The following is a 24,660-nucleotide window of genomic DNA, read 5'->3' on the forward strand; positions in this document are numbered from 1 at the left end:
TACCTATTACAAATACAAAATATCCTTCATAAAATGTACCAAATTGGCAAGAAATATAATTTTCTCTAAAAGAAATTTCTTTCTAAAGCAAAAACAGAAACAAAAGCCTCACTAACTCCTTTAACAAATTATACTCATATAGCTACACATATAGAGGAGTACTTTCAAATCTCACTCATAGGATGATCATTGGAAATCTTAAAAGTAGTTACTTGTGGGGGTGCCTGGGTGGCTCAGTCGTTAAGCAGCTGCCTTTGGCTCAGGTCATGATCCCAGGGTCATGGAATTGAGCCCCACATTGGGCTCCCTGTTCCCGGCTCCTGCTTCTCCTTTTCCTTCTCCTCCTCCCCCTTCCCCCTTCCCCTGCTTGTATTCCCTCTCTCACTGTGTCTTTTTCTATCAAATAAGTACATAAAACCTTAAAAAAAAAAAGTTGTTACTTGTGGTGGTAATGTTTATGTCAGTCTGCCGAAGTCTAAATTTAGATCGCAGTAAAGTGTAGCTATATAACTACATTGATTGGGGAAAGGCATATATACCTTTCTTTCATAAGAGAAATTACTGCATACTTATGGTGCAAAACATATTTACTGAAGTTTACCCGGTGATTTTTTCTTAGGTAATGGATTTAGTGCAATTCCATGTCAAAAATCCGGTTACCATATTTAAGGTTTCAAAACAAATCTTGCACACACACGTTGCAACATTCTGTTTATAACCATAGAACATTAATGTTTGTGTTTTATTATAATACAACCAAAATATACATTTGACAATTTTCAATTATTTTAGATTACAAGACTACATTTCTTTTAAAATAGCAAAACTGTAATTTGAAATTGATTGGTAGCCACTTACAATATTAGAATTAAATTACATGATTAACTGATAGATTATTGCCCTTCCCCCCAAAAATCATCTATCTCAAACTTACCATAAATACTTTACACTACAAAATATTTAAATGAGAGGTATAAGTCATGTGCATGTTCCTGTCTGCACTGTCACTATGTAGAATGCTGGAATTTTAGATCTTATTTTTTAACCTCACATGTAAGCCAAGTTATTTAAATATTTTGCTTATTTCCTGTGAGAAAAGTATATCTTTCTATAAAAACACTTGAAATATCTCTTTTTTTCTAAACTGTCTATTCTCAATAAGGTTAATCAATTTTCCAACATGTTGTCTAAGACAAATGTAACATTCTAAAGAGAAGCTGTTTCAGTTTTAATTTTTCTTTGTATTTATGATATATATGAAATATAGCTTATATTTAAGTTTAAAATAATCAGTGTTTAATTAATGCTATTGTGCAACTTCATGTTTTGTGGCCATCTGGATAATAGAAAATTGTCTTTGAAAGCTTAATTTTGATAATGTTGAAAAACAGGCACTGGCCACTGAAAACTTATTTTTTAATCGAGTATACAATTCAGCAGGAACAAAACTTAATAGCATAAAGGAACTGAAATATAGACCAAAGGCAGAATTCAATAGTAAGACCATTTTGTAGGCAGCATATTGTAAATGAGCATCAGTTAGCCAACAGATTGAAGAGATCTGGTGTAGACTGCAGTTCTTCTACTGTTGTAGCTTTTGCAAATTTCTGAATTTCTTTGTGACTGTTTTTCCATCTCTTAAGTAATTTGGTTGGTTTTCAGAAATGTTTATTCAGTAATATGAATGTAGTGTGTTGAGCTCTTTGGAGGAAAAAAAGGATCTACATAAATTAATTACTTATACTCCTCGTTTCTAAGCAAACTCTTAAAATTCCCAATAAATTGAATGTAAATGTATGCAGAAAGGCAGGATTCCATTTAGCAGCATAAATAGCTGGAATGAAATGCAGGAGAGAATATGCAAGTTAAAGAAGTATGTATTCAAAACAGGGGAGAAAAATATGAAACCAAGACTAAGCAGACATTTTAAGACTTCTCCATAGATAGCCCATTTCTTAAACATATCTAAAACTACTAACTATAATTTCATTTTTCATTATTTCAAGGAAAATTTGGTAAAACCTTCAGTGGTGAGGAAGTATATATTGTATCTCATCTCTAGACTTAATATATTCATACTGTCCATCGAAGTGTTCTAGTCAATTAAAGGTTAAAAAATTAAATGTAGCTTAGATGTCCTCTGTCTTTATAAATACACATAAACCTTTGCCCATATGGTTTTTTTATTCTATGACATTTTGTTTACTCAATATTTACAATATTTCAAATATATTTTAAGCAATTATCATAAATTACTGTTTTAGATCCAAAGCAGCCAAAATATTAGCTGTAAAGTAAAAGAGGTTACCCAAATTTTATCTAAATAATTAAGATCAGAAAAGAGTAATTAAAAATGGCTTGAGCATTCATATTTTGATGAAAACCAAATTTATTACATAGGTCAATCCTAACATTTGAGCTTCATGTAATTTTTCCAAAGTCACCTATACTTTGATCATGACTGTCTGATATACAAATCTTAGGAAATCTTAAAAACTGAAACATGTTACCATCTATTTGCTTTGAGCGTGCCACGAGTTCCTGGGACTTTTAAACCCAGCAGTTCAGGAATCACAAACACTTTCCTTGCGATAGGCAATCTGCAGCCTGATTTCCCCCCCATCCCCCACAGCTATTCTTCCGCATTACTTTTTAAAGAGGGATTGTTTCTGGTTCACTTTGAAAAACAAGACAAAACTTTAAGGTTTCCATCTAGTGAAACATCCACAAATATTCACGGGTATCATTTCAAAAGGGGTCCCTAACTTCGTACAGCCCTGTGATTACTCTGAGATCGGTAAGCAAGGCAAAGGAAGTGAATGTAAGACTGAACATTCCGAACATAAAGGCAGCCACAGACATGATACTGAAATTCTCAGAAGGCGCCCTCTAACCACACAGGTTCTCACAGGCTCTTCCTTCGAGACACGCAGAATGCATGCGAGACGAGCAATGTCTGCTATTCAGTTTTCTGAAAGGCTGCCTTCCATGTGAGGAAGTGACTAATTTTTCATTTCACACTAAAAAGGGCGTGAAGAGGCAAAACAGAAGAAGGCAAAGGGTTCGTGTTCCAAGAAGGAAAGGTGAGTTCTGCTCCAACAGGCAGGAAACATACCATACGTCCGCAGAGAGGGAGAGTCAAATTGGAAACATTTGAAAGTGCGAACAAAATGTGAAGAATGTTTATGTTAATGCTGTGAGTTTGGTTTCCTTACATGCATTAGGCTTATTTATTATTAAATTACTAAAACAATGCTATTTGAATTACAGCATACAATCTCAGAAATGCAAAAAGCTTGTGCGAAGAAAAGATGTCAAAGAGTTAATTTAACCCTTTCCGTTGTCAACATTTTTGCATTTGTTCTATTACTCAACAAATACATATCCCCGCTCCCCATCACCGTTGTCTACCTAATTCTATCTCTCTCTATATGTATATATTGTTCTTTTCCTAGTCACTCAAATAAAATCCAATAATCCAATATTCAGGAGGGAATAAAGGCAGTAAATGGAAATAATTTACAGAGTATAATGAGATTTTAGAAAATGAGAGAGGAAGTACTACTGAAATCCCATTGGTTGTAAATAAATTTGTGTTCATTCTTCTCATGATCTAGAAAATTTACTTTTCCTCAGACTTTCACTAGCAGTTTGTTATAAGGTGGAGTTTTTTTTAACAGATGGATTACAAACTGGCAGTTACTTCCACTCTAGTGAGTAAAGTTACATAACATTTTGCCCAGTTTGTGATTGTTCTTCCTTTTTATGAGGATATGAATTTCCCCCAAAGCTAGAATTTATCACTGTCCTTTCTGTCTCTTAACAAATCCCATCTGCAGGCCTTCCCATTAGGATGCAGGACACATCACAGTGTTTCCCTTATTAAAATGTTTTCCCATCACTTATTAAAATATTTATGAAGGGCTCCATCCCTGTAAGCTCAGTATACATTCCAAAAAGACATAATCGAGCAACAACTCCTTTCTGTGAACTTGTTAACTCTTGACAAGTCACAAGGGGCCCTGGGAGGAACATTTATATCCTTCAGTAAGTCACGCTGCTGTACACCGAATGTAACCTCTGTGGTCTGAAATAACGCACCTCTCCAAATTCCTGGACCCTGCACCAAGAGTGAAAGTTCCTGCTGATAGCGTGAGCTGTATGAATTTGTGTCTTCCCTCCAAGTCCCACCACAGGGTAGCCAGTTCTAGAGTGGAATGATGTATCTGTTCCTAAGAACGCATATACAGCACAACGGCATGGTCAAGTCCATGCTTAATGGCCATACAAGGGAAATAGAGCCCCTTATCATAATACCAAATTTGATGCCCACTCCGCTTAGTTATTTACATCACATAATAAATTCAAAAACTCGGCACAGCAGACATTTACAACTGTGAAGCCCCCATTTTGAGGATAATTCTGATACTTTGCAGGTACGTGTTTAGTTCTTGGAAAACTGATTCAGAGGAATTATTTGCCCTTACTAGGCCATATTCGCCATATATAGTCTTATTCAGATCATTGTTCTCATGTGCTTTGCCCTAGCAAAACTCCATGGAAAGCTCTTATGAGTTAGTGTACAGGGTGCACAAAACAGAAGGCGGTATTTTTGCAGGTAAAGAATTCTTTTCTTTAAATTAAAAAGACAACTACGTGTCCACGGCTCTAGGAAGCCCATCCAGGTCTCTGTGATGTCTTCGATTCCGTTTCTTCTTCATTTCCTGCACGTGCTTCCACTTCGGGCCGCCCTTGTTTCGCTGTCTTCGCTTTTCCCGGTGCCACATCTGTTCGCAGTACTGGTCGAGGCTGAAGTTCGGGCTGCTGAGGATTTGGATGTAGTCTTTGTACCTCAGCCGGGACTCAGCCAGCAGATCCTTGACCTGCCCCTCCTCGTGCTCTGCCCTCTGGGTATTTTCCATCTGTTCGTTCTCAATGACATTCAAAGTCAGCTTCACTATGGTGTGGATAAAAGTGTGTTCCTGGGCTTTGCAGTAATACATTCCAGAGTCCTTCTTCTGCAGACTTCGAATCAGTAGCCCATATTCTGTTTTGATGATCCTTTCATCAGGTTTCAACTGCAGAATTGGAAAAATGTAGGTAATAAATGGAAAACAGAGAGGGCTAGGAGCAAATGAACAGAGGCAAACCTAGTTTTACTTAGTTGAACCTAAGAGATCTATCCCCATCTCTGTCATCAAGCGCAATATTATCATGCATAGTTGAGAATTTAAAAAATTCCATTAAAGTAACAGCCCTCAAAGATGCATGTTTGCCTCTCATTATTATCTAACTAAACCTCTGAATATAGTTAGTTTTCTGCCAGTCTACAAATAGGAATGAAAAGCTATAAAAACCAATGAAGTAAAACTGGAAACTATCAACTAACCATCTTTATAGAGATTTCAGATACCAAGTGGTATATTAAGAACACCAATCGGTATTTAAATTCCAGAGCTAGAGCCAGACATTGACAGCCTTTGTGCAGAAAAAGAGCTTTTAGGACATGCTACCACCTGTAATGGAGAAATAGAACAATGAGTGCAAAAGGAATTTACTCTGTTTTCTGGATATCACCCAATAAGCGAGCTGAATAGCATATGGAGACTCTTAAGTGGTGACTTGTTAACAGTCTAATGGAAAAGCATGGATATAGCTTTTTGGGTGTTGGAGCTGTAACTGAGTATGACCCTAGTCCGAAGGTTAGCAACATTTAAAGCTGAATTTCCCTTTTTACTATGGACCGAATTTTGATACCGTGTGTACATGTGATACTTGAGATTATGTCATTTGTGGAAATATTTGCCATACCTCGGTATACTATAACACAGTAATGTGATTTCAAGTGTGAGAAAACTCAATGAACAAAAAGAACCCCTCCTGGAGTGGGATGCTCTTTGCCCTTTGAAGCCAGAGTCCTGAAAGACAACTCAAACATTTGAGCTTGACTGGCCCACGGGCTGGTGTGAAGAGCAAACCCACCTTCCTTAAACCTAAAGGCCTCTTTACCCACACCAGAGCCCTGTTTCATGTGGAATTTTGTTGAGGGTCTCGGTGTTAAGTAGAATAACAACAACCACAACAAAGAAGTCAGGAAGATTTCCCCGTTTACACATCTGCCTCTGTACTGTAGGCTTTCAGTTGACGGAAATCAAGGAGGTATAAAGACAGCTAAATTAAATTTATTCACAGTGGGTGGACTCAACTCCGCATCTTTATGTGAAAAATACGTAGGAAAAAATCCCTCCTATTCTGGAAATATGAGAAAAGGAAAAGAAACATCTCTGGCTACTGGCCCAGTTAACTAACAAGTATACAGCCAACCACCCTCCATGCCGGAGAAACGCAACTGGTGGGGTATCACTGGAGGCCAAAGGCAGGTCACGGCCCAGATCCTTGGTTCCTGAGGCTGAATGGCCTCCAGCCTGCCCACCTTCCAGGCTGAATCCACACCATCAGAATTTTGTTTGTTTGTTTGTTTCCCTTAACTTTCCCCATTTGGTGATTTGGGTGGGTACTATTCATTTTAAGAATGGATTTATTCTAAAGGCCCAAGCATTTTAAAATGCGACTGTAATACACATTAATGTTGAATTCACTTACATTCTCAGAGATTTGGGGAGCCTCGTGCCTAAAATAAATGTGAACTTGAATTGGGAGGACTCTCAAGGACCAGTCCTCAACAGAGATAGCAAACTCACATTTAACACACTACATGTACCTTTTCCTTTAAATGATTTTATTGTAGGCATTATTCCGTAAATTTTAAATACATCTTAGATCACAAAACGCTGACTCCATAGCGAAGGATCTGGTCCTTATCTGCGCACTCTGCTTCGCGTGATTACTCCTTTATCTTCCCCGATTGGTCTTCCATTTATCAAGTTGGCGACATAGCATATGGTGCATTGGGGGGTTAAAAGTAAAGCTCTTTGAAGGTGAAAGTGTGAAGCATTATTAGGAACATTATAGACTACTGCCAGTGTTGCGGGAGAGTGGCAGAGCCGAGAGGTGACTTTCTAAAGCCTTTATTTGTGTAATTCTCCTCATAGAAAATGGCCCATGGTTATGAGCATGACAGTCAAAGTGGGTGACTTCAGTTCCATGTCATCTCTAGATTCTCTTTTTGTAACTGGGACACCCGCTAACGCTTCAACTGCACTTCATGTGGCTTTGAGAGATTGTCACAGCTCTGACTCACGACTTTTTATTGTTCTCTTTAATCTCCTGACAGGAAGAAATTATGACTTTGATTTCACACACATTATGTAACACTTCATCATTATCCTTGCTATTCTCTTTCTGTATCCTGTTTGTCCGGCTCCCCTTCCCTCCTTTCTAGGCCATGTCCGTGGCTACAGGACTCCATGTTTCATAAACACCTGGCATCTCCTTACTCCTGTGTGGTCCTTTCCTTTTCCTTTCTTCCGTGGAACGCTTGGTTTTTCTTTCTTTCTTTTTTTTTTTTGGACCCATAGATATAAAACTTGCTTTAATAAATTTCTTTCTGGATCTATTATTTATTAGATTATTTCAGTGTTTGTTTTTTTTTTTTTCCCTACCCGAATCTTCAAAAATAGGCGTTGATTGAAATCATATCTCTAATAAAATACAGTTGGGATTGATATATTTTCGTAGGATTTTTTTTTTTTTTTTTTTTTTTTTTTGCGATCTAGAGACAGGAATCTGTGCCGCCACAACGAAGAGGCTGATTCACGTTGGCCTACTTTACATTCCCATTCTCTGTGCCGCTTTCATTCCCTGCTGGAAGAGGATACATTCCGCAGACTGTATCTCGACAGTGAGATGTCAGCACAGTCCATTTAGAAAATGCAGCTCCTTTACAAAGAGATAATGTAATCTCTGGCCACTGATTTAAACTCATGGAATTTTCTCCACTCTAAAAGTGATAAGTAAGAACCGCTCAGCTAAATCAAAACCATGCTTGAACTGAGGTCGACTATTCATTTGCCTAATGTGAGCAAGGATAATATATTTGGCATTATTAAATGTAGATCTTCAGTGAAGGGCAATTCATTTAAAATGAAAAGAGTAACGTGGAGAGGGACAAAGGACGTTTAGGTACTAAGCAGCAGGTAAAGGTCAGGGACTCTGCTCTCCGATAATAGCAGCCTAATGGTAATTCCTTTGCAGATAATTCACCTGTCAGTTCTCTCAGAGCTAAAGTATTGCATTGTCTTGGAAGTGACTGGGCCTTCAAGAATAGCTCTTCTCTGCAACAAACATAGAAGGCTTATTTAAAAATAGTGCAGAAGCAACTCGTTATTTAAAAGAAAAGAAAATTTGAATTTGTATATATCTAATCCTAGATTAATTTGGTACCTTTGAGTAAATGTAAATAGAAAATGTAAATTGCGATGGTAATAATAGCATCATAAGATAACTAGAAAAAATATATATTTGCTGTTTTATTGGGGAAAGAGTTTCTAAGCATAATGAGTGAGAAATCATAGACATATAAATCTACAGATTTGTCTCCATGAAATATAAAACTCTTCTTTGTGAGGAACAAAAAATTTGGAGACAACAAACATAGTAAATTACTTCTAATATGTATAACATTAGAATGTTAACATCAAGGGGCGCCTGGGTGGCTCAATGGGTTAAGCCTCTGCCTTCAGCTCGGGTCATGATCTCAGGGTCTTGGGATCGAGCCCTGCATGGGGCTCTCTGCTCAGCGGGGAGCCTGCTTCTCCCCTCTCTCTCTGCCTGCCTCTCTGCCTACTTGTGATCTCTCTCTCTCTCTCTGTCAAATAAATAAATAAAATATTAAAAGAAAAAGAATGTTAACATCGATAATATATAAAAGGCTTGTGAAAATGATTTTTAATGAATACATCAATGTATTCTTAGTCAATGTAAAGTAAGCAAATGATGGGTAAAGCACTTCACCAAATACACCTGAAACCAACAGCTAAGAAACATGACAAGGTAAATTCACAGTCACTAAAATTCAAAGAAATAGGTGTTTACAGGGGCACTTGGGTGGCACAGTTGGTTAAGCATCCAACTCTTGTTCCAGCTTAGGTCCTGATCTCAGAGGTGTGAGATCAAGTCCTATGTCAGGCCCCGCACTCACTCTTTCCCTCCGCCCTTCCCCCCACTCCCAAATAAATAAATAAATAAATCTGTAAAATATAGATATTTACATAATATGTTTGGATTATATGACATTTTTCATATCAAACTGGTAATGATGTTCTTAAGTTGTAATATACAATTTTGCCTCAGAAGTTTAGAAAATGTACTAATACAGTGACTTTGATGAGAAATTAGCAATGTACAGTTGTTTATCAAAAGCCATAAGAAAATTAAAGCCTTTCACTCAGCTATCTTACCCCAAAAGATTTGTCCTAAGAAAGCATTTAGGAAAGCAGAGGAAGATTTAGATATCAGGAAGCTGACTAGTTTTTTTAAAGAGGAAACATGTTATTTAAATAACATGGAATAATCATTGGTGACTGCGACATCAGGGTAGCGGGTGTAAGGGCCAGGAAAAATATGGTATTATAATAGAATGTTAAGGAAAATGCTTACAGTATAATGGTTAGTGGAAAAAAGCTGGAATAGACATCATCAGAGGGCGCATAATTCTTTATATGTCCCTATATTTTCAAAACCATTTATATTGCTTTTATTATTTTTTTTAAGATTTTATTTATTTGACAGAGATCACAAGTAGGCAGAGAGGCAGGCAGAGAGAGAGAGGAAGGAAAGCAGGCCCCCTGCGGAGCAGAAAGCCCGATGCTGATCCCAGGACCCTGGGATCATGACCTGAGCCGAAGGCAGAGGCTTTAAGCCACTCAGCCACCCAGCCACCCCTGTATTGCTTTTATTATAGAAAGGACAACAATAAAACAAGGGCCTACAAAGAGAAAAATACAAATATTTGAAGATGTTTTTAAAATGCTTTTTAAAAGCTACACACACAAAAAGATATTACCACAAATGGCATAAGGTATTACTTGTTCTAGTCATTCAGACCCCAAGAGTTCAACAGAAGCTCAGGGACTGCCGATTAACTTGCTACTTACAGCATAAACATCATCAATTTCAAGAGTAGCTTTATAAGGAAGTCAGCAGATAAGTGACTCATGACCTCCCCAATAGCACCCAACTGTGAAACAGCTCAGCGAGGAAATGTTCTCCTCCTGGCAGAGAATAAGCTGGTGACAGCCTCTGTGCCACAGTAGAGTCTAGTCCCTCCCCCGGGGTTTTTTCAGTAGGGGAAAGATTCCGAACTGTGACCTTCTTGGTCAGAAGCAGAAGGTAGCCTGCTAGGAAAAGTGCTTCACATCTAGTCTGGATCTTGCCCCTTTCCTCAGTTCAGGAAGCAGGATCGCATATCCTGGACAATGTGTAACTACCTACTTACCAATGTAGATGAAAATACCAGTTGCAATATTACAGCTAAGATACTTTGAAGTGAAATACACTATTTCTGCTCCATTAAGATTCATAGAGCATGGTATCACCATGACTGTGTGATACACTCTTAAAAGTGTATTGCCTTTTCAGGAAGATAAAAGACGTGAATGCAAACACGAATAGGCAAATGTATGTATCTGTAACTAAGAGATTACCCCAAGCAGAGAAGCATATTTTTTTAAAAGTCAGATTAAATTTGCCATGGAAGAAACATAATTATTAAAGATTTCTATTTTACTGATGAGAGATGATCAAAACTTATTGACTGTAAAATCAAAATACTCGTTTGGGACATTTAGAAGTAAAATATTGCACTGTAACTAAAAATCTTCATGTTAAAAACATTCAGAAAACATTCCTCCAAGATTTCTTTGATAAAAAGTTAATGCTTTATGTTTCAAAGTTACATAATCACTTCCAGGTCAGAAAATTCTTTAATATATATTGGGAAAAATGAGGCTCTTAAAATAACCATTTAGTATAAATGTGGATATGCCATAATCTTAGAATTTATGGATGTCAGTAGTGATGAAGCATCAAGTTTTATTGGAGAAATCTGACATAACAAACACTGGAGTATTCCCTTGGTTTTAACTATGTAGAGAGTCAACATTTTAGCTTAAAAAATTGTTCTTGAAGATTTCAGATGAAGAGAAAGGTCTTACCACCCTAATGTAACAGTGAAACACATCTTTACATCAATTTCTTATGATAAAATTTGGTCCTTCTACTGCAAGGCTTCTCAACCTCAGCACCACTGAGTTTGGGACAACAGAATTCTTCATTGTGAGGAATTGTGAACTGAAGAATGTTTAGCTTTATCCCTGACTTCTATCCACAGGATGCGAAGAGCAGCTTCCGCACCACCTCCCACCAGCTGTGACTATCTATTCAATATCTAGACTATCTATTCAATATCTAGAATGTCTCTAGATATTGCCAGAAGTGGACAGTGTAGCAGCAAAATCGAATGCTGTTGAAAACCACTATATTATACTAATGTCCGACTGATTACATACATTATTTTATTTTATTAATGATTTTATTTATTTATTCAAGAGAAGAGAAAGAGAAAGCGAGCATGAGTGTGTGTGTGTGGGGGGGTGCGATCAGAGAAACAGAGGGAGAAGCAGATCCCCTACTAAGTAGGAAGTCTGAAGCCCACCTGGACAGGACCCCAAGGTCATGACCTGAACAGAAGGCAGATGCTTAACTGGCTGAGCCACCTGGGTGTCCCTTAAATGTTTACAGACTTATCAAGGAGGCTGTATTTTAGAGCATTTGGTCTGCCTATTTATGTGACAGAGAAACTAAGTGTTAGAGAAGTCATGACCTGCTCATTATCCTCAGCAGTCAACTGAACATGTGATCAGTGCTAGTTCATATTTCACACATCTTCCTGATGGAGAGTTATCTGCAATTGGATACACGTATTTTACACTTGTGAATAATCCTCTGCTTTGAAATTCACATTCTCTTCTGTATTTTCTCATTTTATTTTCATAGTAACTTTTGTATTTATTTTGTTCACATTAGAAAATTCTGGCCTATATGGGCTCAGTGATGTTACCAAAGAACACAGAACCAGAATTCAATCAAACATCTAATTCTGAATCCCAAGTTCATTCAATTACTCGCTAACTTGTCCTCAGTTTAATATCGGGACTATTAGAACTCTGTAATGAGTGTCGCTGGTTTCTCTTAGGCACTGAAAGAGAAAAATAAAAACCCTGCCAATTTCCCTTTGTTTCATGGCCCTTTAATAATAATACAGGATTTCTCAAGTTACCTGAAATCGTCTCATTAAGTTCAGTAACATACATAACCTATCTACCTCACAAAATCTCTGTGACTGTTTCAATTCCTATGTATGTCCTAGAAAGACTGAAACAGAAAAAGTAAAAAAAGATGAAGGGAACATCCATGTTACTTTCCCCTGTTGATTTAATTTCAATATATAACTGTGAAAAGGTACATGTCCAGTTAGTTATCCAAGTTGTCCATATGATAGAACAAAGATAGATCTTTCTATTGTTATACATATTCAACCTGCTTTATTTTATGATAGAAATTAAACACAATCTGAGTTAGAATTTAGTCCTTATCTTATCTTACTGTGGAGGAAAATATTGTGTTCTTATTTTTGATCAGGGAATTGTTTTATAATATAGACAATCAATGAGAAAAAAATTTTTGAAAAAAATTATGTAAATTTCTCATAAAAATTCAATCATCTTTTAAATATACTTTGTTAATGTATCTGTATTAAGTTGTCTTATTCTTATCTCCTATGCATTGTTAAGTTTCATGTTAGTGAGTATAAATTGTTATCTTCCTTTTTATCAAATAGTGATGAGAATACTGTATGGCACTAAACATTGAACATCTCTCTCAACCAAAACTTGATTTAACTTTTACACTATTTCCCTCAATGTGATCATTCTTTGGTGACTACTAACTTACCTCCTCTCGATGCTCATCTCCTGACCGCTGGATATACCACTTAATAGATGCTTGTTGGGATTTAGGTATACATTCCAGAAAGGTTGAATTAAATTCAATGCCAAAAATCACCTTTTCATCAGCAGTTTCGTGACTAATGCCTGGAAAGCAAACATGGAATAGGAGATTAACCTTGACCTTATTTTAAAAGCAATGGGAAAATAGACTGATTTAGAACAGATGCTATGGGGGAAAGATTCATATACAATATTAAAGAAAAGGAAATTCACAATATAATATTGTTACCTAAGAGTCAAATATTATCTAATAGATTGACTTTTAAAACTCTATCCCTGCACTGCAATTTTAACCTTTCATGAATATATTAACAATTTGCAATTGTTTTTTTCAAATAAGAATTCATAAGACCCAACTCTAAACCTTGAATCTATTTCTCTGAGCTGAACTGAATAAAACTTTAGTGTTTTTCAATGCTTCACATGTTTTAATTTGTAATAAAATGAAACCAATTTTGTGGATAGTTTGAGAAGAAGAATTTACTTCATCCTTTAAGAGAAATTCTATTGTGAATTGATCCACAGAGCTGACCATATAACATGAAGACATTTTAACATCAAAAAAGTAAGTACAATGGTCTATACTTGATAAAATTCTATAATGATAATATTGACCTAGATGCTTCTAGCTAGATTATTGAGCTAGATGCTGTAATACTCTGAATGTGGACGTTATCTGCATTATCTACCAAAAAAAACCAAACCAGTTTTCTTTTATTCAAAGAGGGATACTTAAGCCCAACATGCATTTGCCATAAGACAGTTAATGGGATGCTAAAGGAACAGTGTCTCAGACACCTTATTCTCGTAAATCAACTGCACCATCTGAAATACATTCCATCCAGAGTAGCCAAAGGCTGTGTCCCATGTGTGATCTAAGATCTGTAGCTCAAATTTGATCAAATAAAAAATGACGGCTGTTCAGCCTGGCCCAAACATGCACTTTTTCATCATATATTCAGATGTCTCAATTCTGCAGATGGGCCTACTTAGCATTTTAGGCATAAACGAAGAGTAAGGCTTAAGGGACCTCTATGAATCCTAAATGTAAGCAGACAAAATTATCAGCAAATGGCATGAATGCACATTTATCCAAGAGTTAGACTTTCCTTTGAAGAAACTTCTTTTGAACTTGTTTGTGTTTTACCAGCAATGATTAAGTCAGGCGTCCTGACACCATTATGAATTAACCTCCTCTAACCTTCAAAATGTGTGGATTCCATTTGAAACTTGTAAGATATCCACGATCCCTGCCAATTCAATAGATTATATCTATGATTTTCACAGTTAATAAATTCCTAATGCACAGAAAGATCACAGTGTCAATCACAGAAGAGAAAGACACACATTATTTCATAGCAACAAATGCCATTCTCCTGAGAAAAAAAGCTCCTGAGCAAAGCACGGAGTTTGCAGGCTGATAGTAAGGTGATGAGGCCAGGACTGGAGAGAAACTCAATTAGACTGATTCAAGCAAAGAACCGGTCAAGTCAGTAAAATCTACATTAATGAAATCAAGGAGAGAAGTGAAATAGCTGAATATGTGGAATCCTTTATCCAATAAGTAAAAGCAGTGACCCCTTGACACAAAGTCCTCACGATATCAGTTTGACAAGCAATGAATTCATTGTTGTTACCAATAATCTTCGTTTCATTTCTGAGTTTTACAGTTCCCATTTTTAACAATCTCATTTACAATTCCAACAAAAAGAATATCTAGGCATAAACTTAACTAAGGATGTGAAACACCTACACACTAAGAACTATAAAGCATTCATTAAAGAAAGAGAATAAGGCACAAGTAAATGAAAAGGAATTTCATGCTCATGGATTAAAGGAATTAATATTGTCAAATGTCCATACTACTCAAAGCAATCTAAAAATTCAATGCAATCACGATCAAAATTCAAATGACACTTTTCACAGAAGAGTAAACCATCCCAAAATTTGGATGGAACCATAAAAGACTCCGAACAGCCAAGGCAATCTTTGATAAAGAAGAAGAAAGCTGGAGGTGTCACACTCCCTGATTTCAAACCATATTACAAAACTATAGTAATTAAAACAGTATGGTATTGGCATAAAAATAGGCACAGATCAATAGAACATTAAATAGAGAGTTTCAGGAATCAACCTACATGTAGATAGTCAAATATTTCACAACAACGGAGTCAAGAATATACAATAGGAAAAGGACTGTCTCTTCCACAAATGGTGCTGAGAAAAGGAGACAGCCAAACATCAAACAATGAAACTGGACCACTATCTTACACCACACACAAAAATTAACTCAAAATGGATTTTAGTCGTAAATGTAAAACTTGAAACCATAAGACTCCCAGAAGAAAATATAGGCAGTAATTTCCTTGACACTGATCTTACTGATGATTTTTTTTAACTTGATGCCCGAGTACAAGCAACACGAACAAAAATAAACAAGTAAGACTACACCAAACTAAAAAGCTTTTGCACAGCAAAGAAAGCCATCAACAAAATGAAATGTCAATTTACTAAGTGGGAGGAAATATTTACACATCATATATCTGATAAGGGCTTAACATAAAAATTATATAAATAATTCATACAACTCCATAGCAAAACTCCCCAAATAATCCAATTAAAAATGAGCAGGGGAACTGAATAAACATTTTTCCAAAGAAAACACAACAGATGGCCAATAGGCACATGAAAAGATGCTCGGCATGCCTCATCATCAGCGAAATGCAAATCAAAGCCACAGTGACGTGTCCCCTCCTATCTGTCAGACTGGCTATTGTCTAAAAGATAAGAAATAAGAAGTGTTGGCGAGGATGTGGAGAAAAGGAAACACTTGTGCACTGCTGGTGGGAAAGTAAATTAGTGCACTCACTATAGAAAACAATTTAGAGGTTCCTCAAAAAATGATAAATGTAACTAACATATGATCTAGCAATTCCATTTCTAGGTATTTACCTGAAAAAAATAAAAACATTAACTCGAAAAGATGTATCGCTCCATGTTCACTGCAGCATTATTTACAATAGCCAAGATATGAAAACAGCAGCGGGTACCATCAAGTATGAATGGATAAAGAAGATGTGGTAGACAGCTACACAATGGAATATTTTTCGGTCATAAAGAAGAAGAAAATCTTGCCATTTGTGACAACAGAGATAGGTCTTGAGGACATTAGTCTAAGTGAAGTAAGTCAGAGAGAGAAAAATACCACATGATCTCATTTATATACAGAATCTAAAAATAAGCAAACAAAAAGACTGAGCTCACAAATACAGAGAATAGATTGGTAGATGCCCGAAGCAGGAGGTGGAAGGTGGGCAAAATGGGCGAAGGGGGTCAAAAGGCATAAGTAAGTCCGGGAGATGTAATATATAGCATGATGGCCATAGTTAATTACATGGTATTCCATATTTCAAAGTTGCCAAGAGAGGACCCCTTAAAGGTTCTCATCGCAAGGAAACAATTCTTTCTGCAACTATGTGTGGTGAGGGATGCTAACTACACCTATTGTGATTATTTTGCAATGTATACAAATATCCAATCATTATTGTTATATCCTTGAAACTAATATGTTATATGTCAGTTATAACTTAACCAAAAAATCTCCTTAAGATTGCAAATAGTTTGTAAATACCCTCATACCTTTAACTTTAATTCCCACAGTTGATTCTCTGTCTCTGGCTTCTCTTCTACAGGTGTCAATTCTATTTTTTTAAAAAAATGCTTTGCCTTAGAAATATGAAACAACTCCTTATAAGCTGCAGGGTACACATAAACTCACAAACTTAGCCGAACCTATGTGAGGTCTTTCTGACTTTAATTATTGGTGCTTCGTGTGCTTTAAAATTTGTCTTTCCCCTCATAGTGCAGCTTGAATGCCATCTTGCTAAGCATGCTTCCCTTTACCATGAACTACCCAAACATTCTTGTGTGCCGACGGCACAGTATCCGTTCCAGGGACAGAGACAAAATCACCAAAGGGTATGTGCTTTTGGGTAAATTGGAAGGGGAGGTGAACCATGAGAGACTATGGACTCTGAAAAACAATCTGAGGCGTTTGAAGTGGCGGGGGGGTGGGAGGTTGGGGTACCAGGTGGTGGGTATTATAGAGGGCACAGCTTGCATGGAGCACTGGGTGTGGTGAAAAAATAATGAATACTGTTTTTCTGAAAATAAATAAATTGGGAAAAAAAAGTAGCTCAAAAAAAAAAAAAAAGAATATAGCATTTGGGCGTGCTGTGCCCTACAAGTAAGAATAAAGCAGATCAGAGAGTAGGAGGTAGAATGGGGAGAAAGGTATTTCAGACAGGATGGTCAGAAGAGTTGTCTCTGAGAAATGAACATTTTTAACCATAAAATTAAATGGTGTGAAGATGGAGCTATGTGGACACAGTACCTAAAGAATTCTTCAGGTATAGAGGAAACAAGTGCAAGTCTAATTGCAGCCAGAACAAGGCTGGGGCTTTCGAGAAAGAGAAAGCCGGTGAGTGAGCCATGTAACAGCGAGCGTGAGAGGGGCTCAGAGCACGTGCCAGGAGCTAGAGTAAGCAGAGTCTGGAGGCATGGTAAAGGCTGTGGATTTTCTTCTAATTGTTCTTAGAAGCGGAAGTTTTTGGAAAGGTCATTCAGGCTACCAAGTGGAACAGAGATTGGCCAGGGGTAAGCATGGAAGCAGGGGAACCAAATAAACAGCTCTGGGAGAGGTGTGGTGGGGGTTTGGGTTAAGTGGACATGTACGCAGGGAATGAGAAGTAGGAGCAGACGCAGCCATAGGGTTATAAGGACTTACTGAGAGGTTGGTACTAGGATGTGAAAGGAAGAGAAAAATAAAAAGATGACGCCTAGCCGCTTTTGTCCCTAAGCAGCTGAGTGAGTGGGAGCGCTATGTATTAATATGGGAAGGTCTGCAGAACAATAAAGTCTAGGAAAAAACACAAATTCTTTCTCAGATATAATTTGGGATGCTTATGAGGCATCTAAGAGGGGCTCTTGGCTGGGAATGCAGGTCATACAAGTCTGCACACAGGAGAGGGTTTAGAACTGGACTCTGGATTTGGGAGCGAATTGCCTCAGACCGTATTGAAACTGATGGCGTTAGGCAGTGAAGAGGCAGAGATTTTCTGTTTAGATAGTGGGATGAAAAAGACAGATGAAGAACCCTCAGAAGGACAGCCTGTACAGTAAGGGGAAAGCCAGAAGGATGTGGGGCCATGAAGGCTTAGGGCGCTGGGACACATCTCTTTGAAAACAAAAAGCCCTGATTAGTAGTTCTTGTTCATTTTCCTACTGCAAAAACTACTACTACACATGAAATCAATCCACGGATGGCTTAAAACCAGCTCACAAAATTCCTAAATAATAAGCACTCAGCTCTCATGGGACCATAAGGTCTGTTTCTAGGACGTGCCTGCATGGAAGTCAAACGAAGACTGTGTTCCAAGGAGGAGAGAGTTGGACGTGAAGTAAAAACGAGAACTAAAAATTGGCCATTGGATCTGGCAAGGTGGAAACTGCTGGAGACCCTGACAAAAAAATCGATCGGGGACAGTGATGACGATGGTGAGTAAAGCTGGGTGTGGTGGGTTGTAGCAGGAACAGGATATGATGAGTCACTTGTCTCCACCCTCCGCGGGAAGTGCTTTCTGTCACTTTCTTTACGACAGTTATCACTATCTGACAGAGAATATATTGCACTTGTTTTTACGTTTCCTGCCTGTTCCTTCCCCTAACACAACGTGAACAGAATTTCCAGGGATGCGAGGGTTGTTTCTTTTTTATTCACCGGTGTATCTTCAATACCCCTAATGGTTCCTGACAAATCTCACGTGTGCGATTGAAAAACCGTATCAGAGCACACGGCACGACTGCTAAATGAAGCACTGGACGTGACGGGGAGTCACGCACACATTAGAACTGGGAGTCGAACATACGATGTTGGACTGGAGCTTATTTTCCAGAAGAGTGAAATTATGAATGATAAATAATGTTTTGTTTTTAAACTACAAGACTTTCAGGCCACCAGTTAGAGACTACGAAGTTTGGGTGGTTTGTTTGGTGCTGGGGTGGTCACTAACCATGTGAGGCAGCATTCAGCTGTGTGTGCACGCGCGTGTGTACATATGCGCGTACGCACAGGCAAGCGCATACACTTTCTATCTGAAGGTAGAGCTTGACAGTGGAAAGCAAAGAAAGCTTTGGAAAATATACTCTTAGAGTTTTTTTCTCTGTTATCAGACTTGACAGAAGTCTTTCTATTCTTTACTCTGTCCTGTTTGTACTCAGACTCTCAAGATCTTCCATGAAATTTTCTCTGAACAATACAGCCTCTGGTGATCACTCTCTTTGTTAAACTCCCACTTCACTAATTGTGCTTTATGACATCTCCCCAAAGAATCTTAAGCTCTCGAAGGAGTTTCTTTGTCCCAAAGTGTACCCAGGACAATTGCATGCACATGGAAGTCACTTAATAAACATTTACTGATTGAACGAAACCATGAGTTAATAATGAACTCCAACAATGCATAGGCTAACTTTCTAACAAGTGCCTACACTCTAATCAAACTTTTCTGGGAGGGTCTGCGAGTTTACCCTAAATGTCCATATGTTTTGGACTATATCCTGTTTTGTCTTTATTAGCAGTTTCTAAACTTTACAAGAATGGATAAAGCAGTAAAAAGTACAAAAAAAAAAAAAGGACAGGAATTTTAAAAGACATATGAAACAAATAATGATATAACAAAGGATTATTCACTTAGGCATGCAGACAGGGGGTTGATTTATAAAATCTCCTGTTGCTGTTCCAGAACATACCCATTATATAAAATAAGAGCTTCCTATACAATATATATTTTAAGTCATACAATAAAAAGACACACAAAGACTAGGCTTAAAGTTTTAAATGGGAGAAAAGCATATTAAAGCTATACTTACTGTCTTCTATGTCCCAGCACTGGGTGATTGGGTCTCCATACTTCACATCTTGCCGTCTAGCTCGCCTATGGAAAAGGGATTAAATGGTTTAGAATATCAAGCCTGAAAGCCGGTAATATATAAAGTCTGCATCTAACACTAATAACAGTGGCAGAGCAGAACTACTCTTGTATTATGGCTCAATTTAAATACCGGGCAATATTCCCATCATTCTTACAGTACTTCAAATACTACTAACAATAGAGTCCTAAGAGAGTGAATCCTGTTTTGGAAATAAGTTGACTAGACCTTTATTTTATTTATTTACTTATGTGTTTGTTTATTTATTTTGTTTGTTTATTTACTGACTTATTTATTTATTTATTATGTTCAGTTATGTTTATTTACTTATCTATTTATTTATGTATTATGTTCAGTAAGCCAATGTATAGTACGTCATTAGTTTTTGATGTAGAGTTCAATGATCCATTAATTGCATATAACACCCAGTGCTCCTCTGACTTTAGACAAATTATTCAATAGAACAGGTCAACTATAAATATAATCCAGGTTTCAGATACATCCAGCAGGGGCAACTCTTCCTACCCTCTTTTTTTCCATCAGTCAATGGAAAAGTAGTAAGATATAAGAGCTTTAGTTAGTGGGCAGGGAAGTAAACGAAAATACACAACTCTTTACCCTATGAAGATTCACTGTTAGATAGATTTGATTAAGCAACTAGTTAAATATTGTCAGTGCAGATGAAGTACAAGTTTGATATGGCAGGAGTGGCCCAAAGTCACACCTAGCTGCTGAGAGCTTGTTCACATTATTTTTCAGAGAGTAGAGATAGTGATAATGATAAATAGTGGTGCTGTGCCTTATTGTCCCATATTTTCCTTAAAACAATAGCTATTATATTAAAAAAAGAAAAAGCTGCTACATCAGTGTTAAAGAAGTTCTTATGCTCTTACAATATATTTTCATTGACTTTGGCTATTTGATGTCGGCACTTTGGAAACTATAAAAGTCACAGTAAACTCGGCAACATCTAGGGTGTCCCTTCAGGGCAGTGCTGATCAGGTGATAACCCCGTACAAGATTTATCTATCATGTACATTTTTTTGGCTCATGTGCATGTTATGTTAAGGTAAGGGAAAATATCACAGCGGCATGTCTGAAAGATCAGAGATACAGTCTTGGGAAATATAAGAAGAAAAATTATGATGGCATAAGGTACATAAGGTCAAGAATGTTTTTAAATCTTGGCTTCTTAAGAAACAGGGACAATTCATCAAACTGAAGGTTCATTACCAACTAATGAGCACTCTTGTTTTTTAGCTTCTAGAAAAGAAAACTATTCCCCAAGGACTCCCTATCATAAGTATATTCTTAGCCAAAAACTATGATGAAATGTTGGGGTTTTTTACTTTCGACTTGTAATAATAGTATCTCTCCATACACATCTAATGTGAAAATTTCAGGGAGTATAAAGTATCTCCTAATTTTAAGCAGTACCTGCTGTTGTACTCTACATTGAATCTGTGATTCCTGGAATTTGAAATTCGACTGATTTGTCAAATAAGAAACAAGTGTGTATGCACTAATGGGACTAACCTATGCTCACCTGTTATCATCATATTTTGTTACTACAGACCTAAAGATAAAAAGACAAAAACAAACAAACAAAACCCCACCATACACAATTTGCTGACATTTTACATAGAGGAGAAATACACTTTGAACAATACTAAAGAAAAAAATGTTACTAGAATACACATTTTAAAAATTGTTATCGTTATACATTTAGCCAGCATCAGTCATATTGACGGCATTCAGGTTCTTTCCAATTATTTCGCTGTTGAAAACAGTGCGGAAACCAGATCAGTGCTTGAATGGCTTTGCGGTGCTTTTGCCCATGTGTGTCTTGTTGGCTCAAAAATAGCATGATTTTTAAGAGCACATAAAGCAATGAACAGCAAACAGCCGAGCAACATTTTGACATTTAAGTATTTCGGAGTGGCAGAAGCTGACCAAGTTAGAGTTACTGTAGTAGAAATAAAATTGTACCAAGTCACTGAGATGTGCCTGTGGGCTGTGTGTAATCCACACTTCTACAAACCCATATATTCAAACTTTATTTGCAAAACAGTAAGGCTAAATATATACATATTTAAAAATAAGGAAAGAAGGGAGGAATGTAAGCAAGAGCAAAGTAATCGAGGAAAACAAACTTGTAACGGTATTTAACATAGAGAAGGGAAAAGAATATAAACAATCGATCTGAACTTCTAAAGTTCCCCATTTCAGAACTTCAGAACATTCTATTTTATTCTCCTTCCACACTGAGTTTTATGCACAAGTGTAAAACAACATGGAATTGTAATATTCCTACTGCACACCATGTTTCCTATCTATTTTCTCATGAAACTGTAAGACGAGGCATGCGTGTGAGATATTCACTGTGTAGAAAAGAAGGCTATCCCTTAACTCGATGTGCCTCTTACCTTTTTGAAGTGGGTGCGTATCGAGAGCATGCATTTCCATCCCAGGCACAGTAGGGGTCTCTGGCAAGACAACAATCTGCACAGGCTTTCCCATATGTGTCGCATCTGTGCAAGGAGAGCTGAACCAATCCATCGCGGGAGCCAATGTACAATTGTTGCTACAAATCAAGCAAGACAAATGAATTGGAAGCATCTTTCAGACCAGTCTTAAGAACTTTCCTTTCTTGAATACCACACCACAGACCTAAATCTGTCTCCTCGGGCGTCCCTTGTACAGAACACAAGCCCTTGTGTAGAAACATAACCAAGACGAAGGTAAGTCAATCGCTTCTACTCCCGGCAGGATGGTAGTTGGATGACGTTGACACTGAAATGGACAGCATTCTAGGGCTAGGCTAACCTTGGCAGTAATTTAAGAAGGTTAAAAACCAGCTGTTAGACTGAGGAATTAAGACGTCAAATTCTTTCTCAATGGTTGAAAATACGCTTTGGTAGATTATATCAAGCACAGATGCTTGAGGCAACACTGAGGGTCTTCCTCTGCTGTGGCCTCCGACATGAGAGATGACTGAAAAGGGATTTGTAAAACCTTCTTGTGGTTTGAACCATCTCACTTGCTAATGAAGTATTTACTGATCCCTTAAGGAAAGTGGGTTATAAGAGGAGGAGAAAATATTTGGTATCACTGTGAAGAAAGTATTAAGGAGGTTGGAAAGATGCTACATCAAGAATGAAAGGCTACGGGATCCTAAAAATGTAGCGCATAAAGTCACATTTTGAAAATAAGCCCAGAGAAAAATGCACTGCTCTGTAGAGTGTATGTGCGGGAGGAGGCAGGGAGACAAATGATAGAGTTGAATAAGCCAGAGTCTCTGCCTTTGGGGAACTCATGGTCAATACTCCTGGACCATGTCAAACATTGAACAAGGGGGAAAGACCTGAGAAATAAATATTGACATAAACACCACATATGTACTCAGCCTGCAGAAACATGTCTTATACTTCTCCAGAACATGACAGTGTTAGCTAGGACTTCCCTGTTGCTAAAAGCAATGGCCCCTTGTCCAATATCTGCTTTATTTAAATTCTCTATGGTGTTTGATGCCAAGAATGACACCTTCCTTGAAACTCCCTTCACTTTTTTTTGTTCTCTGTCTTTACTTCTGCTTAAGACTTCGGTTTCCGTTGATGATTCCTTTCTTTGCATCAAATGTTAGGGGGTACCTTGGTGGCTCGGTCGTTAAGTGTGTGCCTTCAGCTCAGGTCATGATCCCAGGGTTCTGGGATCGAGCCCCGCAAAGGGCTGCCTGCCCAGGGAGAAGCCTGCTTTTCCCTCTCCCACTCTTCCTGCTTCTGTTCCCTCTCTTGCTCTCTCCATCAAAAATAATAATAATAATAATAAAATAAAAAATAAATAAAAAATAAAAAATTAGGTGTCCCTTCTTTTCTATCCTCATTCCTTTGCCTTTCTTATTGTCCAGAGTCAGCGGCATCTTGAAAACAACGTTGAGGTGGACTTATTGATTGCCCTCAATCTAGCCCCACTATCCTGCTTTGGAGAGAGGCACCTCCTAGGTCATCCGGGACACAAAGGGAGCAGTTGTCCCTGAGTCCCCCTCTCTCGGTCAGCCACTGTATCCTTTCTATTCTCTTACACAGAGCCCGTCACTTCTCTTCCTCTCCTCTGCCTCTGGCACCGCCACCACCTTAGCCTTATCATTTCTTTCCTGGATTACTTCTAAGTGTCCTCATAGTCCCCGGGCTTCAGCCTTGTTTTCAACCCCAGGACTCATCTGTCCTCCACCATGGCATACCACACGGACCCTCCTAAGAGGAAAATCTTATCCCAACACATTCCTGCTGAAAATCTTTAAAGTTTTCATTGTCCTTAGATAAAATTTTTAAACTTCTTAGGAGGATATAGAAGGATGTCCCTAATCTCCTCTATTTTATCATCCCAGATTCATTTCCAGCCTCCTTGTCTCCTACATACACATATGCCCTTTGCTCTAAGTGTCCACCAGCTTATTAGAAGCAGCCAAGGTCTCTCACTCTTCACAACTTCCCAGATGTTCTCCTCCTCCCCTTGACATAGGCTTCCTCATCCTACCCTCTGAATTTGTTTGGCTAATGGAAACATCCTTCATAGTTCGGGTACATGTGTCTTCTCTGTGCTGTCTTCCTCTGCTCCTCCTGGCTCCTTCTTAGACACCCTCGTGTTCCCCCAGTATGTGCTTCCACTATTGCTCTGCACTGTCAGTGTGCTCCTCCTTCATCTC

The 24,660-nt window shown here is 37.8% G+C and overlaps 1 protein-coding gene across 2 annotated transcripts in view; it reads right to left on the reverse strand.

The window, feature by feature from the left end:
• Positions 1-706: 706 nt before the first annotated feature.
• Positions 707-24,660, reverse strand: part of SEMA3D (semaphorin 3D) — a 202,989-nt gene continuing 179,035 nt past the window's right edge. Inside the window, exons 15-18 of one of the 2 annotated variants that reach the window (XM_044245928.1) lie at positions 22,382-22,539; positions 19,896-19,960; positions 12,913-13,052; positions 707-5,078 (exon numbers count right to left, since the gene is read on the reverse strand). In XM_044245928.1, coding sequence (XP_044101863.1) covers positions 4,653-5,078; positions 12,913-13,052; positions 19,896-19,960; positions 22,382-22,539 — 789 coding nt within the window. In that variant the 3' untranslated portion in view covers positions 707-4,652. Of the gene's footprint in view, positions 5,079-7,683; positions 8,235-12,912; positions 13,053-19,895; positions 19,961-22,381; positions 22,540-24,660 lie in introns of those variants that run through there. The other variant, XM_044245929.1, reaches the window with a different exon arrangement.

Source organism: Neovison vison, chromosome 4, assembly GCF_020171115.1.
Source record: "Neovison vison isolate M4711 chromosome 4, ASM_NN_V1, whole genome shotgun sequence".
In the NCBI taxonomy this organism is placed as follows: Eukaryota; Metazoa; Chordata; class Mammalia; order Carnivora; family Mustelidae; genus Neogale; species Neogale vison.